The sequence below is a fragment of the Oryzias latipes genome, chromosome 13, assembly GCF_002234675.1.
Source record: "Oryzias latipes chromosome 13, ASM223467v1".
Lineage (NCBI taxonomy): Eukaryota > Metazoa > Chordata > Actinopteri > Beloniformes > Adrianichthyidae > Oryzias > Oryzias latipes.
In genome coordinates this window covers 31,402,578-31,422,412 of record NC_019871.2, presented here as the reverse complement: position 1 = coordinate 31,422,412, position 19,835 = coordinate 31,402,578, and the positions used below count along the sequence as shown (strand labels likewise).

Below are 19,835 nucleotides of genomic sequence, written 5' to 3'. Positions count from 1 at the left end.
AAATAAAATAAATAAAATTATCACTGTGAGGAAAGAGTGCTAACCACATCATCATTGTACAGCCCTTCCTGCTCCTCTAAATGCGTCTTTTTCTGCAGGTGTTTTCTTGATGAATACAAACATTTGCATTAAGTGTTGCATACACAAAATTTCCCATGGTTTATGCCACATTTTTGTCCAGACTTTTTCTATGAAGCCCCTGGGATGGCTGTTTTTTCAGCATTCCATCAACTTCTGCACTGTTCCTGCAAGTTGGTAATTTAATTAAACCTTAATAAAAAACCTGTTCATTTTGGTAATTGGTTTGAGTCCTCTTCCTGTTAGACATGTTAATGTTAAGAACAAAGTTTTAGTAGTAGTATTAGTAGGTCTGTTATATTCATCATAGGTACACCTTATTCATAAGAGACAGAACATACAAATGGAATCCAAGAAATCATGTTGTACAATATCTCAAGAATTTATTTGTATAATGGAGCAGAAAAGGATAAGAAAAGTTCACTTCAATACTTAGTGATGTAACCCTGGCTGGCTATGCTGGAGGCCAGTGGTTTCCTGTAGGTTTTCAGCACACTGTGGCTGTTATTTTGATTCTTCCAATCAGTTCAGCATCTCTGCATCACTGTGTGTACCAACATCATCCACTAAATCAGCCCCTTTTTTTCCAAGAGTATGTAGTGTTTCAGTAATAACCTTCATCTGAATGATCGCCACACAGAGCTATTTTATCCTTCAACCTCCTTTGGTTGTTTCTCATGTCCCACATGATGCTTTCCATCTTCTGAGAGTGCAGCAGGTCGTCTCTGTCCATCCGTCCCAGAGCTGCCATCATTTCCTCCATCACGTTCAACACAGGCTCCAGCAGGATCAGACGGCGGGTCTGCAGCTCTGCCACACTCCCCACTCCACACAGCAGCCCCAGTTGATGGACAGCTCTTCTAGTTTTACTCTGAAAGTCTGCAACAGTTGATCGCGTCACAGACAAGGTTTGCAGTTTGAGCCCAGTTTCATGAATCCTCCTGTTGGCCTCTTGGATGTCGGTCTGAGCTTGAGAGATGAGTCCCTCATAGTGGGACACTTGGTTGGAGTAGGACATTATCTGAGATTCACACCTCCCTACCTCACTGCGAGCTCGGTCTACCTGCTCAGAGGCTGAGTCTAGATCCTTCTGACCAACAATAGTCATGACTGCCCCTGAAAAAGAGACACTAATCAGACTGAAACTCTTAATATTAAAGTTTCTGTTGGTGGATGTTGCTCTGTGGATTTACTTACCAGGAATCAATCCCACAATTGGAATGAACATCATGGCAACTCCAACATTTCTCATTGTCTCTGCTTCATCTCTTTTCTTTCTCATGTTGTACAGAGTTGTTTCTGCAGACCGCAGGTTGTCTTTCTCAGTCTTCAGAGCTTCATTGTAACTCTGCAAAGAAGACCTGTGAGAGAGCAGCTGGAGTCTCAAGTCTCCTAGTTCACCTTCTCTCCTCTTCTTCTGTTCCTCTAAAGAACTTTGCTCTGCAGTCAGACTCTCAGTCTCCTCATCGAGGTGCTGCAGTTCTCCAACAGCTATCTGCTCTGACTCTTCCAGGTGCTGCTTCATGTCCTCGATCTCTTGTCTGATGTCATCAAATGTCTGACATCCAGGAAGAACGATGTCAGAGTCCGTACTGAGGAGCATCTCTGACAGGTTGTTGAGGGATTGGAGACCTCTCAGCAGAGGTCCTGACTCCCTCAGAGCCAGGCTGCTCAGGTCTGTGTGCCGTGTCTCCACAGAGCTCAGACTGCAGAGAAGAAGAGAACAGGAAGTCCAACACAGGCCAAAAGACTGAGAAACAAGCAAAAGGATAGATTACAAACGATGTTTTACCTATTTACGTTGGAAAAAAACAAACAAATCTTGTCATTTAAGAAAGCTTTTGTCTAAAGACCAATGACAACAATTGAGCTGAGTGCTCTCTGGCCTTGGCTCTCCCAAACATGTCCACTTCTACAGAGCGTGAAAGCTGGCTGTAATGTGGAGGACGTTGCTCTGCTGGTGCTCGTCCTGCTTTTGCCGTCGTCTTGCCAAACCCCTCCCCTCCTGTGCACAGTCTGGTACGGGCGCGCCTCCCATGGCTGCTGCCAGTCCACGCGTGCCCCTCCAGCCGTCCACTCCACCAGATGTACTCGTGTTTTTGTGTGTATTGTGCTTCTGTGTTAAGATTTTTTTATTTTTTCCTGTGTATGAACATAGTATGCAGTGTGGTGATGCACACTACCACCAATAAGCGTGTCCCCTTCTTGTAACCCATCTACTCCCACACTGAGCAAAGGCCAGATGCTCTGCATTCAGCCCTGAACTGTTTGTATATTTTTGTTGTCTGTCTGATCTTCTTCGGGTTGAACTGAAACATTATTTTGTGTGCCCGTTAAAGCTGTGCAAATGAGAAATACATGAATCTAGACCGAAAAGTAAAATCAACATGGATCAGCCAAATATAAAATAGCCAACGGTTTTCAGCTAAAGATCAGCTTGAACAGCTTTTCCATTCAAATCAAATCTGTATTGTTCCTTAAAGAAGCCTCTCAAAGTTTGTGAAGCTCTAGTTTAAATGAGGTTGTTTACCTGGCATAGTGAAGTATCTGTGAAAGGTCGAGGGTCAAAGGTGTTTCTTGAAAGTATTCGATTATCATCGCCGTGAACGTCCTTAAGGCCATGCTGAAGGTTTAAAAAAAGGTCACAGTTCAAACGCAGAAATAAATACACAGGGAAAGAATCCCCACAGTTCCATCTTACTTGAGCCTGATGACTTGATCGTCCTCCTCTGACCTGTGACGAGTGCAGATGCGTCTCTGCTTCAAACAGTTCACAGAAATCAGTGAGGAAAATCCTCTGTCATTCTGTGCTAAAGGAAAGCTCATCTGCTTCCTTAGCTAAACTAGTTGCATTTCATTGAGTCATGGGGACGTTTTCTAAAGCCACAACCACTTTATTTAGAATTCAACTGTCAACAGTTTTCTCCTGTTTCTGCAGTTTCGTGTTTGCAGTCACTACAGAACAGTTTTTTTCTTTTCATGTATAATACATTTATTCAGACGTGAGACACACAATGTGTTTCAATGATAGCTTAGAGGAAATTATGAGAGAGAAGAAAAAAATGTCTATAAACATGTTCCAAAAGAAACTCTTTCTTCTAGTTCGGATCATGCAAAGAAAAAAGGTTTGAACCCAAAGAGAGCTGTCTTACCTGAAACCTTCCTGCAGCCTCTCTGCTCTGTCTGCTTCTGCAGCGGCCGTCTGTCCTCAGCCAGAACACTGAGGCGGTCCTCTGATTTAGGGGAAATGGGTCTGGGAGGGGTCTGAATTCTGGCCATGGTTTTTCCCAGCGAGCTCATGGAAGAAGTCCTCTGATTTAGAGGAAATGGGTCTGGGAGGGGTATGGGGTCTCTGCACTGCACTGTATTTCCTGCTTTCACTTTGTCACATAAACCTGCAACAAAAACCTGAATGACTTCTGAAAATGCGAGTATAAATGATAATAAACTGTTTTATATTTCTGTTTTATATTGATTGATAAACAGGAAACTAGTCTTAGGGATGGAAACGGTTCATGAGACGACACCCCAGATGACCTTTTCACCTCTGCTGTTCTGCTGTTGGGTGGTTTCTTTATGTTCATCTTTTTTTCTTTTTTTCTTTAAATACGGGCAATTGCCCGGGGTGCAAATGTCACTGGGGGGTGGTGGTGACAGCGGCTAAGGACTTGGAAAAAATTCTGGTCCACTATTGGTTTCCCATTACCTGTTCTATCACAGAGTTTGTACACTGTGAAACTGTGAATAACCGTCCCTGCATTTGCGTGTTCCCGTCACGGGTCACACGCGTGTGTGAGAAGGAGAGGGAAGGGGTAGTGGGCTCAGGCTGCAGGTGGAACGGAGCATGCGGAGAGCTGCAAGCGCTGTCTGGATCGTGCAACACCAGGATCATCACTGCCTTTAAATGACTCAGCTCATGCTAATATTGTCATTCTTTATGAACTATTGCAGACATTTTGATGACGTGTCTTTATGTTCCATCAGTGTATTCTTTGTCTGCCTGGTGTTTAGTTGGTGTCAGTATTTGACATAAAGACAGCAGGTAATGCAGGAAAACAGCTGCACTTAATGAGATCATAAATAAACAATCATCATTTAGAAAAAAAATCAGAACAATGTTATAATCTATTTCTTTAGACTAAAAACATTAAATATGTTGGTGCTGCTGTGTTAATGTTTCAGATCAATTTACATTTAATATTATTTATTGATTGAATTATGTTTCTCAGCATCAAATGGTTCAGTTGGTCAAAATGTTTCTAGTTTAAATAAGGACTGACGGATTTTTTATTTCAGGCACTTTAAGCTTCTTTTTTGTTTTAGACTAGAACAGGGTTTCTGTTTGCCAACTGTACCTTACTGTTCATTTTTAATGTATGGAGAAATTTCTCTGACACACAAGGACATAAATGTTGAATGGAAGCTTCTGCAGACTCCAGTCAAGAAGATTTAAAAGCTCAGTGTTTTGAAGAAAACCTGCAGGATAGTGTCATGTGTTTCTGCATAAAAGGTTTGGAAAGAAACAGCAGATTCTTTATGATGTTTTTGCCGTGGGTGAATGCCAGGATCTCAGCCTTAAGGCCTGTGACTCTGATCTTTGTGAGCTTTTCTTTATGACGTTTAGTCTTTGACTCCACAGAAAGGCTTCTACTGTCTGCCCAAGAAGAAGTCCTGAGTTGGAAAAGTACCGGTACTTCTTAGTTTCAGTATTTGATGTTAAATTAGAGGATTCTGACTCAGCAGCTGCAAAAGCATAAAGTTCAAAGCTCTGTCTTTCTGTCTTTGTCTCCCTCTATACTGTATTACTGATAACAGCTTGGCCTTGCACCCACCCAGCACACATAAGCAGCCCCCCCCCCCGACTCATTTCCCGGAAAGCAGCTGACTTCCTCAGCGCTCCAGTTGGGGATAAAAGGTGGCGCAGTAGCAGAGAGAGAGCAGAGCAGCAGAAGGAACGTCAGGATCACTGAGCTCTGGGACTGTCAGTCGGTAAGAAGGATCTCTTTGTGGATCAAACTTCAGCCTTTTTCATCTGATGTCTGACTGGACTTTAAGATTCACTTTTTGTTTTTATGACCGTGTATTTGAAGGTAAACATTACAGTGTGTCAGCGAAGAAGAGCATCTGAAGCCCCGCCCCTTGTGGTGCTGAGACTGGTGAAGGGAAGATAAGGATCTAGCAGAGTGGGAGACAACACAGGTATGGAGGAGTGAGGTTGTGGATGGTTTTGTAGATGTACAGCAGAGGTTGAGGATTGTTTAGGATAGATGGGATGGAGGGAATGGGGGAGACGAGGTCTTATAAACATTACTTAGTTATGGACAAGTTTGTTAGGGATTTGTGCCATTAAATTTCCAATTTTTGTTTGTAGTATAAACCCCTTTAGATGTGTCATCTCGTTTTCAAGGGGGTCCTTGACATACAACAAAACAAGCAAATACCGACAGATACAGTTGAGCAAACCTTACATATATCAAAACAATGAAGAACTTAAAATATACAAGGCAACAAGAAAGCAGGCGCACACACACACCCACACACACACACACCCACCCACACACACACACACACACACACACAAGCACAGTCATTTATTGCACCTCTTAGCAGTTAGTTTAAAGGTAAGGAAATAAAAAGCAGGAAAGAAATCAAATGTAATCAAAAACAGTACATGAGTGTTGAAGATGTTCTAAACCGGCATTTTTAAATGCAAAGAATGAGGTTAGGTTGATGATGACTTATCACTCAGGAGATGAAACAGGAGATGTAAACAGTCCCCAACGTGGTCGAACAGAGGACGGACGCGCAACACTCAAGGAGGAAGATGGCTGCCGCTCGTCCAGACGGAGTTTCATGCACTCCCGACCACTGTGACCCAGGACATTCCCAACTTAAGGAAACTGTTCAGAAACTTAGACTGGAGCTCAGAGAAAAATCTGCTCTGATAGAAAAAATTCTATCAGTATCTGCTTCCCAGTCGAAGTACATCCAACAACTACAGCTTTCAATTAACACCAACCGCTCCCTGTCTCAAACCCTTCCATGGTTTGGAGAAATTCCCGCCGAAGCCCATTCCACCGCCACGGAGAGTAACATCATTCAAATTTGTGGCCGTAAAAACAACGGGTGGGAGCGGATGGACGGGGCTCCGAGCACCACCAACACCAGCTCTGCAGTGGAGGCCAGGAGTCCACAGGACCTCCATGAAGACCAGGCCGATGCCGGGCCCAGGGCTCCAGCCCTCTGCTCTACGCCCAAACAGTCGTGGGCTGAGGTGACACGTCGCGGCCGGAGGATCTGTGGGTCCAAACCCAACAATGTCAGCTCGGAAAACCTAGCGCTGACCAACCGCTTTGCCCCGCTGGCTGAAGACCTCACCGCGGCGTCAGCGACCCGAGCGGGCTCACCGGGACCGACATCGGGCGGAACCCCTACCGTGGCATCCGGCTCTGCTGCTGGTCCCAGCCAGGCGACGACTCCCGCTTCCACCTCTACGGGTCCAACGGCGTCTGCTGCTTCGGGGCCCGCTTTGCTGGAGTCTGACCAACTTGCGCTTCTTCCTGGAGCCGCGGCACTGGCCCAGCCGCCCGGATCCTCTGCTGTTCCGCTGGCGCCCGGCACGAGAGGGAAACGCCGCCGTCTGCTGAAAGAGGCGGTGGCCCGACGCTCAGGCGAGCTTCCCCGGGGCTCGCGCGCCGCATCCTGCGTTTCACCGGCTTCAGGGGATCCACTCTCCACAAGAAAAACAGGTCTTCACGCTGGATTACTGTCTGCCCGGAAACACCGCTCTGGAGCTCCCAACTCTCCACCTGAGCCCCCTTCAGCGGAGGCCGCTGCTCATCACCCCTCTGGGAGACCCGGACCTGTGCAGCAGCCCGTGCTCATCGTGGGAGACTCCGTTGTCCGGCATGTCCGGGTCAGAAGGTGCCACACACACTCACTCTCTGGAGCTGTCGTCAATGACATTAAAAACTCTGCTCACCAACTTTCTGTCAAACACCCCTCTGCGGAGACTTTCATCATACATGCAGGCACCAACAACCTGAAACTGCAGCAATCAGAGACTCTGAAAATGGACTTCATCCATCTGATTCACACCATCCAACAGTTAAACATAAACTGCATCATATCTGGACCACTGCCTGCACCCCGTTATGGAGACATCATGTTCTCACGCGTCCGTCAGCTTCACATTTGGTTAAAAACATACTGTCATTCCATAAGCATTCCATACGTTGATAACTTCACAACTTTTTACAATAGACCATACCTCTTCAAATCAGACGGTTTACACCCCAACTATAGTGGTTCCCGTCTTCTCACCATGAACATTGATTTCACCCTCCGTTCTTTCAAAACCATATCCAGCTGACGGTTGAACCAGGACACCCACATCCCTGACTCATCATTCTCTGCCATACAGCATCACATACCAGTCCGCATCACCAATAGACATTCAAATCATTTACATTCATATCCACGTGCCTCGCGTGTTCGTTGTCTCCGACCAATTCACACATCAGTCACAAAACCCATGACATGCACACATCAGATTTTACCCACAACCATGAAGATGGCTCTTTTAAATGTCAGATCACTTTTAAATAAGTATTTTGTCATTAATGATCTGATTTTAGACCATGATTTAACCTGTTTGTTTTTAACTGAAACCTGGCTTGGCTCTGATGCACCAGCTATTCTCACTGAGGCTTCTCCACCTAATTTTAACTTTTTATTTTCAATCAGGGGAGGAAAGAAAGGTGGAGGTACAGCATCGATTGCTCACAAAACAATATCATCTGAAAATGTTTTAATTAGTAAATATTGTTCATTTGAGCATCATGCTTTTCTTTTTGCAGACCCACCTGTTTTAACTGTCACAGTATACAGACCACCAACCCCTCCTTCCTGTTTTATCGAGGAATTTTCTGAATTTTTATCATCTCTTCATATTAGGTACAATAGGATTTTAATTACTGGTGATTTTAATTTGCATGTTGACAATTATGATGATATCTATGCCTGTGAGTTTTTAAATCTTCTAAACAGCATGGATTTTCAGCAGCATGTCACACAGCCAACTCACAACAGAGGACACACCCTGGACCTTGTCATTACCTATGGTCTGTCCACTGGGGTGTCCTCTGTTGTTGATTTGGCCATATCAGACCATTATTGTGTGTTTTTTAATGTCACCAGTCAAATCCAGCAGGAAGCGTCAGTGAGAACTGTGAGGAAACGGTATTTAACTCCTGAAGTGGCTGCAAGTTTTATTGATGTTTTTAAGCAAACTCCTGCTCAGATTTTACCTGCACCCTGTGATTTTATTGTTGATCATTTTAATAACAGACTTCAGTCTTCCATAGATGCAGTGGCTCCACTCAATACAAAAACATTAAGAACCACTCCTAAAATGCCATGGAAGACTGACGACATTAAGGGTCTGAAGCAGAACTGCAGGAGAGCAGAGAGGAAATACCGGAAGACGAATTTAATCATTCATAAAGACATTTTAAAACAACAAATCAAAATCTACAATAACTCAGTTAAACGGGCCAGAACCTCTTATTTTTCAAAAATCATTTCAGAAAATAAAAACAACCCCAAATTTCTTTTTAAAACAATTGATATTTTAATAAACAAAGATTTCAACAAGTCCTCCATGCTCGTATCTAATGCTGCATGTGAGGACTTCGCAGACCACTTCATGGGTAAAATCAATGCTATAAGATCAAACATTTCATCCATGCAGTACACGGATCTTAACAGACCTCCAGCATTGTTTTTACCAGAAGAAACACTGGGGAGTTTTGTCCTGGTTGATGCAGAGATGCTTGGTCGAGTTTTATCCCAAGTAAACACTACAACCTGCCTTTTAGATCCCATTCCCACTTCACTTTTTAAAACATTTTATGGATTCTTTGAGTCAGAGCTTTTAAACATGGTTAACTGCTCTCTTCAGACGGGGGTCTTCCCCTCTGCCTGTAAGACGGCGGTGGTGAGGCCCCTTCTGAAGAAGAGTCAATTAGATCCAAAAAATCTGGATAACTATAGACCCGTATCCAACTTACCATTTTTAAGTAAAATAATAGAAAAAAGTGTCGCTACTCAACTGCATGAGTTTTTAAATGCCCAAAAAATTTTAGAAAAATATCAGTCTGGTTTTAGGAAAAGCCATAGTACAGAGACGGCTCTTTTAAAGATCGTTAATGATCTTAGATTAAACTATGACTCACAGAAACTTTCTGTTCTGGTGCTGCTGGATCTTAGTGCCGCTTTTGATACAGTAGATCACCAGATTTTATTAGACAGACTTAGTAGTCTAGTGGGCCTCTCTGGAAATGTTCTTAAGTGGTTTTACTCTTACCTGACAGATCGACACTTTTATGTAAGTATGGATACGTGCTCTTCAAGAATCCATGAAATAAGTTGTGGGGTTCCCCAGGGGTCGATTTTAGGGCCAATACTTTTTAATTTATATATGTTGCCTCTTGGGGATGTCATCAGGAGACACGGCGTTGACTTTCACAGCTATGCTGATGATACACAGCTTTACATCGCCGTGTCTCCTGATGACCTTGAACCTGTCAACACTCTTTTAAACTGCATTTTAGATATAAAGTTGTGGATGGCAGAAAACTTTTTACAGCTCAACCAGGACAAAACTGAAGTATTAATCATCGGTCCTGAAGACAAGAGAGAGATGATTTTACCACATCTTCATAATTTTAAACCTTCTCAATGTGTGAGAAACCTGGGCGTACTTTTTGACTCTGAGCTAGATTTTATCCCACACATTAAAAATGTCGTTAAGACAGGATTTTATCATCTTAAAAACATTGCCAGAGTCCGCCCGTTCCTCTCTCTTGCCAGCACAGAAGTGCTAATGCATGCTTTTATTTTCAGTCGTTTAGATTACTGTAATGCCCTGCTCTCTGGTTTACCCAAAAAGTCTATTTCAAATCTACAGCTATTGCAGAACTCAGCAGCACGAGTTCTGACGAGAACCAGAGGGCGGGAACACATTACACCGATTTTAAAATCGCTGCATTGGCTCCCTGTGCGTTTTAGGATTGATTTTAAAATTCTTTTAATGGTTTATAAGTGTTTTTATGGTCTTGGGCCTTCTTATTTGAATGATATTCTTTTAAAATATGAGCCCTCGCGGACCCTGAGGTCCTCCGGTGCTGGCCTCTTAGTTGTTCCTAAAGTGAGGACCAAAACTTATGGTGAGGCTTCGTTCTGCCATTACGGTCCTCGCCTGTGGAACGGCCTGCCAGAGGGCCTCAGGGCCGCAGAGACTGTAGAGGTTTTTAAGAAGAGGCTCAAGACCCACCTTTATAATTTAGCTTTCAGTTGATTTTAACTGCTAAATTATTCTATTAGTTTTAATATAGGCTATATTCTATACTATACTTCATTTCATTTTATGCATCTTATTCTCAGTTTTTTATTTTATTTTATTTATTTATTTATTTATTTATTTTTTAATAAATCTTATAATTTTAGTATCTTATTGTGATTTTAGCCCCAGTGTTTCTTGTGGGAGTCTTTTCTGCCAGGGTTGCCGGCTTGCCCGGTGGCTGTTGTTGGAGTTCTTGCCCTTGCTGGGGCGGCTGGGGTTTAATTTTGCAGCCTCACGGCTGTGAAGTGGACCCTGGTGTTGTCCCGGTCTGGGTTGGCGCTGTGGCCATGCTCCCGTGGGCGGGCTGGCTCCTGGTATGAAGAGATTCCCAAATGCCGTTTCCTCACAGCAGAGCCAAGCCTTGTTTGTTTGTTTGTTTGCTTGCTTTTTTATTTATTTATTCATTTATTTATTTATTCATTTATTTATTTATTTATTTATTTATTTTAACTTGTATTGGTAGTCAACATTCATTGTCGTGGGTCATGTGCTTTAATGGAGAGGAGTGGGAAGGGTGTAGGGTGGGTTGGGTTTTTACTGTAATGTTGTGTGTTTTTTGTTTTTAATGTTAAAGCGCTTCGAGCTGCACGAAATGCATGATAAGCGCTATTTTATAAATAAAGTTTGATTGATTGATTGATTGATAAAGAACGACTAGATAGAGGAAGATAGTTCCAGTCAGAGGGTGCTTTGTAATAAAATGAATATTTTCCCATTTCCTTTTTGACTCTTGGAACAACAAAAAAGATTTGATCTGCATGACGTAAATTATAAGAAGACTGAAAAGGAATTAGATATTGTTTTATGAAAATGTTGGATCCAAATCTAAATGTTCATCCAAAATGGTCAATTTAAATCAAAATGTTCAAATGAATGTGACAATAATTGTTTGTTTTCTTTTAAAGATTCATTCATTGCCACAAGGCAAAAGTGAAAAGTTATAAATGATAAATTCATTTTAAGGTAGCATAAGGTAGGGGGCATTTTTAGGCAGTGTTTTTATGCCATGGAGTTACTCATTTGAATGCAATTTAAATTCATGAACATATTAGCTAATTTATTAGCTTAAAGCTCTCTTCTCTGGCATCCAATGAGAAATAATTCCATGGGTTAGTTAAGTGTCTTTAATATTTGAATGGGTCTTCCATAAGGAAGTGGAGGGGGCTTTAGCATTTTTAGGAAGGTGGCCCCGCCCTTATGAGGGTCTAAGACATTACATTTTCAGTTTACAACTAAACTTTGGTTTAGTTGGTGTCAGTGTTTGACATAAAAACAGCAGGTTATGCAGGAAAACAGCTGCACTTTGTGAAATAATAAATGAACAATATATCATTTGTTTCTGAATGGATGGAGGTTTTTTGGAGGATTTTTACTGTTGGTGTTGCACAAAATTAGAAAAATGGCAAATATTTTTGGAGTAATCCCACTGATGAGTTGAATGATTAAGTTTTTTATATTTTATAAGACGTAAACATGATATTTACAATAACAGGTTTTAATAAAATCAAATCCCTCTGATCCGTTTCACAAAGACGCACACAGGACCAGAGACACACACACAGAACGTCACACACCAAGAAATGAACTTAATGCTTAAAATGATGCTGGGAGTCAGGAGAGTTTATCAGTTAAATTTTCAGGCTTTGTTTTATTCTGCAGCATGTTTATATTTGTATAATTTTGACAGAATATATTTTAATGGAGAGATAATTATTATACGTTATTTAAGGCTTAACTTGAGTTTTATGCATTAATATTACTGTCTGTTTTTATTTATATTTATGTTCAAAGGTTAGGTTTAAATGTTTAGCTTTAGTGGTTCACTAAATGTTTATCTTGTTTGCCTACGGCCTAGAGGCCTGTTCACGCCAGGACGACATTCACGCGCGATATTTGCAGACGTTTAACACCTCGTGACTAAACAAAGGGCACCAATGTGAGTGTGCACACCGACGCGACAAACGCCACGCGTAAAAGCGTCATTTTTAAAAAAACGCTGCGTCAAAAACTATTCGACCAATGAGAATGGCGCTTTTGCAAACGTGTCTGGAGCTTCTGGAGTTACAGTAAAACACAACTTGGGGGCGCTCAAACACAAAACTGCCTTTCTGAGCACACATACCAGTGAAGAAGATAGACGCCAAGTAGCGTCTACACTGCCGCGAAGAAATAATGACGAACATTCTAAAATATCCCCGAAAACGCTCATGATACATTTCCAGCTCTTGTACCAGTCGATAAAACTCCCCATGTTCTTTTCTTTTCGTAACTATGGGATGAACCAAAAATCGGCGTCTTTTCCGGCGTCTTTCATCATTCAACAGAACAATAATTTCTTCATCGCTGGAACTGGAGCTGGAGCTACTGGTGCTTGAAATATTCATGTTTTCTTTGTTTGATTCTGACAAGCGCGTAAATACTTGCTCTCTTCTTCTGAGTGAAAAGCGACTTTAAGAATCGTAAAGTTGCACAGCGCCACCTTGTGTACAGGAGTATTTCTGTTTACATTAAGCGCCATCTAATGTCAGGGAATGAAATTGCATGTTCGCTCGGCTCATCGTCAGCGAAAATCGCCTGGGTATGAACACAAAAAACGTGGCGAAAAACGCTGGCGAATAACGCGCGCAGAGTTCCGTCCCGGTGTGTACGGGCCTTAAAGCGTGTTTCCACTGAATCTGCCTGGAAAAGTTCCATCCAAGCAGGAAAATCTACTCGTCTGTTACTTTGCGTGGGGAAAAACAGGTTATTTTGGTTTAAAGTCCAACTAGCCAATTGGAAGATTGAAAAAAGAGGAAGTTGGTGCCCAGCTATAAGGGACAGGACAAATGAAGCATACGGTTTAGATATGGGGAGATAAACAGAGAAACGTGTCTGCCTTGGTGAAAAGCCAGAAAAAGAACGGGCTTTCACACATGCAGGAAGAGAAACCGTTCTCCTGTTGACATGAGTTTGTGTTGTGGTGAAGCAGAGAGGTGCATTCCTTCTAGGGCAGGGGTGTCAAACTCATTTTGGTTCGGGGGCCACATTCAACCCATCTGATCCCAAGTGGGCCAGACCATAACATAAAAGCAAAAACACCCCTTTTTTTTACTCAGTTGGAAAAATGCCTCAACCAACATGGTCGCCTAATCATTTATTATGACACATTCATTCACAGGGGCAAATGGATCTCAAATAAAATTCATTTCACAGACTGAATATTTTACATCTGACACTGAAGCGATCCCGATAATAAACTCAAGAGGGGCTACGGAAAAAATGAAACACCTTCCTAGAATGTAAATGTGCAAATCAAGTAAAAATTAAACTAAATTAAACTTGCAAACATTTGTGAACATGAGAATTTGGAGTTAACCTCCTTTCTCTCCTGAAACTTCACCCGGCCATTAATATCAGGATTCAGATCCTGGGCAGAAACACATTGACAGTCATTCAACTGAGCAAAACACAAATAAATGTCCAACAGTCTTTTCCTGCTTTCTGCCTGAATTTTGTGGCAACACCTGCCTTCTTCCTGACCTATAAGGGGCGCCATCAGTGACCAGACTGACATCACGTGACCAGTTCACTCCAACATATTCTGAGAGCTGACTATGTCATCAGCTGTTGTGTCCATCAAACTCCGCTATGATGCCTCTTCAACACCTTTAATAAATATGCACAGCTGTATAGATTTGTGATGTCTGTGCTTTCATTAATAGTGACCGAAAACGAAATAATGACTGGATTCCTTCATTGCCGTCCAAGTCTCCTCAGAGATGTTGTATCTGTAATTGTAATCCTTGACAGACTGATGTTGGCAAAGGTCAGCTGCTTTTTGGGGCACAACCCTTCTGCAGCCTTCAGCATTTTTCAATAAGTTCACCATCCGAAAATGGTTTGGATGTTTGCTACAACTTGTGTGCAATAACGTTGCTTTAACTGCTCCGTCACTGACATCACGGCTGCAGTAAATGTAGATGGTTGTTTTTCCGTCCAACTAATAGTTGATCAATCTTCTCTTTTCTTAACTTCAAATGGTGAAACTTTTCTTTGTGGTGAGTCTCATAGTGGTGCTGAATGTTATGTTCTTTGAGCATTGAGACCTATTGATGACATACCAAGCATGCAGATTTGCACTCAGCTCCGTGAACAAATAAAACGCTTTTCATTTTTCCTGGAAAGCTCGGCAATCCACCCCAGCCTTTTTTTTCTTTTTGTCAACATTTTTGTCATTATTGTGTCATTACTGAATGAATATCTGAGCGTTCTCTTCACAAGTTTTGACAATCTTAATATTTCGTAGTTTCATTGCATCATGAACTAAATGCAAATAAGCTAACATGATTATTTATGATTAAGAGTAATAAGTGAATTATTTACTAGTGTATGTGATTGTATGCATCTTTTCCAATCAATTTCAATGACAAATTATCCTGTTTGATATATCCTTGCACAGATATACATTTATGTCTTGTTTTAGTATTATTTTTGCTCTGATTTTTTAAACAAACCAATTCCAAATGGTAGAGTGACTGATGCATTGGTGCAACATTTGTTGTAATGTTTTCCAGTGTGTTGTAATGAAAAGAGATCTGAGTCTGGATTACATGTGTAATCATCTAAATGAGCATTAGCTACAACACACCACATCAAAACATGTCCACTGTCATAAGAGCTCCAAAAAGCTGAAACGGGTTTGTAATCTGTCTTCTTTCTTGATGCTTTTAAAGGAAATGGACGCCCAAATTGCAAAGACCACCCAGAGTCTGACCACAGCTGCAGAAATGAGGAACACCACCCAGATGTTGATGCACCCCAATGCAAACTGGGAGGAGTACCTGGCTCCTGCTCCTCTCTCCATCGCCATCATGGGGGAGCTGGTCTTCATCTCATCAACAACTGATTTCTCCATCAACAAGAATCCCCCAAAAGATGGATTCAAGTTCATAAAGTACCCAGACTCCTTTAGGGCTAGTCTCATGCAAATCAGTAACTCAGCCTGGCACGCATTCAACTTAGCCCACAAGAACATGGATCAAATCCGGATTCATACCTTCACTGTTCCAGATTATATGAAAGCAGCAGTCAAGATTCTGTTTCAAGGAAATGATGAAATCCTTGAAACTCTCCTCCCAAACCAGCTGGAAAACATCCGCAGTATTGCAGACGAATGTGTGGTGCTAGCAGAAAGCGTTGAAAAGAAGTATGAAGATGTTATTAATATAATCCAGGAGCTGCTGGAAGCCTGCATCAATGCTGAACACTTTCATGGAGAAGAGCTGGAGAAGGTCAGGATGAAACTTGAGGAGAATAAGTTGAAGGAACAGACTGCAAAGGAGCTAAATGAACGATCCAAGAAAGCAATGGAGGCCATGTCAAAGGAGCTGGAAGAGACACAAGAACAGTACAAGAAGTCCATGGATTCCATACCAACAGGGTGGGAGATGATTGGCATGGATTTTGTTGAAGGATTGACAACCTTCGTGAAAATATTAAGTTCATTTCCAGCTTACATCAACAAGAAGGTTAAAAAAATGACAGGTGGCTTGGAAATAAACTTCGATGATGATGAAGATGACGATGTAGACATGGTTTCAGAAATGAAAATTTTGAGCAGGTCAGGACCAATTCTAAAACTCACATCATCATTCAGTCAGTTTATAACTAAAGAAGGGATCAACTGGAAAGAGATCTATGATCAGAAGAACAAGTGTGCAAAGACTACATGGACTCAAGATCAGTTTGAAAGAATTCATCATGAGTTGAAGGATCTTTCAAATAGTAAACTAAAGGAAACTGCTCTGTGTCTCTGCCAAAGAGGGATTGACATCTGTGAACAGTTGGCAATATATGCACCAGATCAGGAATGTGATCAGAAAACGACACGCAAGCTGATTAAAGACACAAAGAAGCTGTATGAAGATGCTTTAAAGTTTGACTCTAAGAGCAAAAAAATGTCTGGTTCTCCAGCTCTGAACCCCAAACCCCCAATGATGTTCAAAGCACAGGAGAACTCTGGAAGGCAGTCTGCCAGCCAGAGAGCAACAGAGAACGCTCGTTTCCGCATCGAGCAAAGCCGAGAACAACTGAAGCAAACCCGAGACTCGTATGAGAAAGCTGTACAGAACATGGAGCAGAACCAAAGAGAACTGACTGAGATCCTGATTGAGATGCAGAACTGCAAGATCAAAGAGATTGACTTTGACACCACCATCAAAATGCTGGTCAAAGGGATGGATGCCATGGGTAGAGTGAAGGAGCAGTGGGAGAAGATGGTGCGCTTCTTCCAGATGGTTGCCACCATTGTGAAAACCAGCCTTGGAACCACGCTGCACAATTTTGTGAAGACATCTGAAGACACAAAGAAACTGTCCTACAACTCTAAGCTCTTTGCCAAAGACATGCTGTACAACCAGGCCTTTGAAGCCTCCAACATCGCCAGTCTGGTCCACATGATCTCAGGGACCTACTGTGAAGTGTCCAACAAGTACCTGATGGACAGAGTGAGCAGCTTGGGTAAGCTTATGGCCATGGACAAGGAGAAGCCAGAGTTCATGCAAGAGAGAATGAAGCTGCAGGAGTCCTGCCAAGAGGCTCAAGATGGTATCATGCAGTTGGTCCTGAAGAACAAGAAAGAATTTGAAAGGAAGACGGATGCCAGGATGGCCCAAATTGAGGGAGAGTTTAAAGCCATTCTGCCCCCTACTCCACCAATGGAGACAGAAAGAATCAAAGAAATAGTTCAGACTGGGTTTGGAGAGGGAGAGTTTGGAGAAGGAGAAGAAAATTATTACTGAAACAATGGAATTTCATACCTAAAGACCTGTAGCATTAAGGTTGTTTCCTAACACTGAGCGACATTTGTTTTAGTTGTAAATCACAGTTTGAGGAATCCAACATCTTAATGGATCGGCTCCTCAAGGCATCTCCCTCGAGGCAACTTTAGATGTAATTACCTCATGCAGGTTTTTAAGATGTAGTTCAATCATCCAACATACCAACACGATGGGGAGAAACTCAGCTAGCAGGCTCTAAAAAAGAAATCCAAGTCATGCAAAAAATGTTTGAAACAAAAAACAATCATCTCAAAATCTAAGCATAACCAGACAGTGTGTATAAGTGCTTCTTTACACTTCATAACTAGTAAACAAGCTAGTAAAGCATGATAGTCTAGCTAATAAAACAACATGATATGATATTATACTTCACATGTGCCACATGTATCTTAAATTGTTAAGGTACATTTATATTATATCTATAAAACAAATGGAAATAAGAGTTTTTCTTGGTCAGGAGCAACAGCAAAAAGTGTCACAACGAACTTTAACTAACTTTCAGCATGGCCAATGAAGGAATATTAAATCCCTATAATCAAACTCTTCTTGTTTTAAAAAACCTGTTCTGCCTTCGGCTGTATCCCATTTTCCCCCTCAGTCTGTTGAGGGAATTGAATGCAAGGTAACGTGGCTTCAGAGAAATGTCTGTAATTGATTCAAATGGTTTTCTTGTGCTTGGTTTAAGATAGTGTCATATACTTAGAGTTCCGTCTTTGTGTAATCGTTTTACAAATGTGTGTTGTGCTTCAGGAGAGTTACAGCGCTCAGAAAGAAATGCTCAGATTGGATGGAATGATAGATAGAGGCTAATGCTAGCATAGCTGGTCTGTCATGTAGCCTGACGAGTCTTGTATTTTGCTGTATTTTCCTGTATTCCTGTCCTGTATTTTCACACGCATGTGACCCTGTGACTGAGGTTGCATTTCCTGTTGATGCATTCGCACTGATTCAATAAAGCTTGTCTAAAACAGTTGTGCTGTTTGTCGAGCTTTCCTTCTCAACACAACTCAGAGTTCATTCTTGGTCTGCCTTCAGTTGGAGTGCTCGACAAGAAGACAAATACTCTAAGAAATACAAAAACAAAAAAGCACAAAAAAACTTCCCTTAACAAATTGCAAAATTTATAATAAAGCAATCAACTTTTCATGGGTTTTATGGTGAAAATGTGTATTTCTCTGAAAAAAAGGCAAGAAAATCAAAAGAGGCTCTTCCTTTGAGTAATCTGTGCCACCAAACTCTAACATGCTTTAACAGGAGTAAACAAGTGTGCATTTGAAGGAGCTCAGTAGCCTGTTAGATCACTAGTTTGTCTTCTCTCTTAAAGACCCACTCCAATGAAAACCGTGTTTTTAGCATTTTTCTGATGATGGATGACACATACAAAGAAAATTAACATTAAAATTGTATTTCTGCGTATTTCGTCAGTTTTCATGAAAATGCAAATGCTATCCCCTCTCTGCATTTTCGTTTAAATTATGACACAGAATAAGCGTTTTTTTTTTTTTTTGTAATATTGTTTTTATTTTAATTTTTGTTACATTATCAAACATAATCACAAGCTTTACACCCAGTTTGTACATGTGAAATAAAATAGAATAAATAAAATAAAACAGACAAAAAACAACTAAACAATAACAAGAACAAAAAACAGATCAACCTCAACTAATCAGGAAATTAAAGGAAAGCCATCTTTTGATACGTTTTTCAAATACAACTGCATTTTTCTTTTTTTTTTTTTTTTTAAATAGTTAAGGTTTAAAGAGTATTCTTAGTTAGTCTTGGTCATCCACAGATCCATTCTCCAAATTAAGACTCCTAACAAAACTTTTTAGAGGACCCCACATGTCTTCGAACAGTTCCAACTTTCCTTTCCTAATACATGTCATCCTTTCTAATGGAAAAACTATGAGCATCTGTTTCCCCCAGTGAGTCAACTTGGGCCTACAGGTTCTTCTACCAAAACATTGCAATGGTTCTTTTTGCTTGTAAAAAACACATGTCAATCATAATTTTTTCGCTTGTAGTAAACTTGGGATTTGAAGGATATATACCTAGAATAAACGTAACAAACATAGGGGAGCCGGGTTAGCTCGTGCTGGTTTGCGGCGCCTTCCGTCCGTGAAACCAGGGTTTGACTCCGGGCTGCTCCCTGTTCCCTTCTCTACCTCTGTGCCAGTCCCAAGCCCAGTTTGAGAAGGTTGCATCAGGAAGGGCATCCGGTTTACCATGCAACTTGTTCGCTGTGGCGACCCCTGATGGGAGAAGTCAAAAGAGGAAGAAGATACCTAGAATAAACATTACAGGATTTGTTGAAACAGTTTTTGAAACAATCATCTCCACTGCTTTTCTAACCTCCTCCCAAAAAATTCTTATCTCAGGGCATTGCCACATGCAGTGGAAGAGAGTCCCTTTAGCCTCAGCACACTTACAACAGATATCTGGGATATGACTGTCATATCGGTTCAGTTGAGCTGGTGTTATCTATGTTCTCAAAAGCCACTTGTTTTGCAGAACCCTAAACCGAGTACTGATTA

General features: G+C 41.5%; 2 protein-coding genes across 2 annotated transcripts; one reads left to right on the top strand and one right to left on the bottom strand.

Moving 5' to 3' along the window:
* Positions 1–439: 439 nt before the first annotated feature.
* Positions 440–3,369, bottom strand: LOC105355531. Its single transcript, XM_011483036.3, has 5 exons — positions 3,231–3,369; positions 2,780–2,835; positions 2,609–2,701; positions 1,276–1,784; positions 440–1,194 (listed from the first exon to the last, which is right to left on the bottom strand). The coding sequence occupies exons 3-5, from the start codon at positions 2,698–2,700 to the stop codon at positions 683–685; spliced, it is 1,113 nt and encodes a 370-aa protein (XP_011481338.3). The 5' UTR covers position 2,701; positions 2,780–2,835; positions 3,231–3,369; the 3' UTR covers positions 440–682.
* Positions 3,370–4,954: 1,585 nt separating this feature from the next.
* Positions 4,955–18,272, top strand: LOC101157387. The gene is made up of 3 exons (XM_023961899.1): positions 4,955–5,067; positions 5,169–5,277; positions 15,196–18,272. Exon 3 carries the CDS (start codon positions 15,199–15,201, stop codon positions 17,260–17,262), a length of 2,064 nt encoding a protein of 687 aa, XP_023817667.1. The 5' UTR covers positions 4,955–5,067; positions 5,169–5,277; positions 15,196–15,198; the 3' UTR covers positions 17,263–18,272.
* The last annotated feature ends 1,563 nt before the right edge of the window (positions 18,273–19,835 follow it).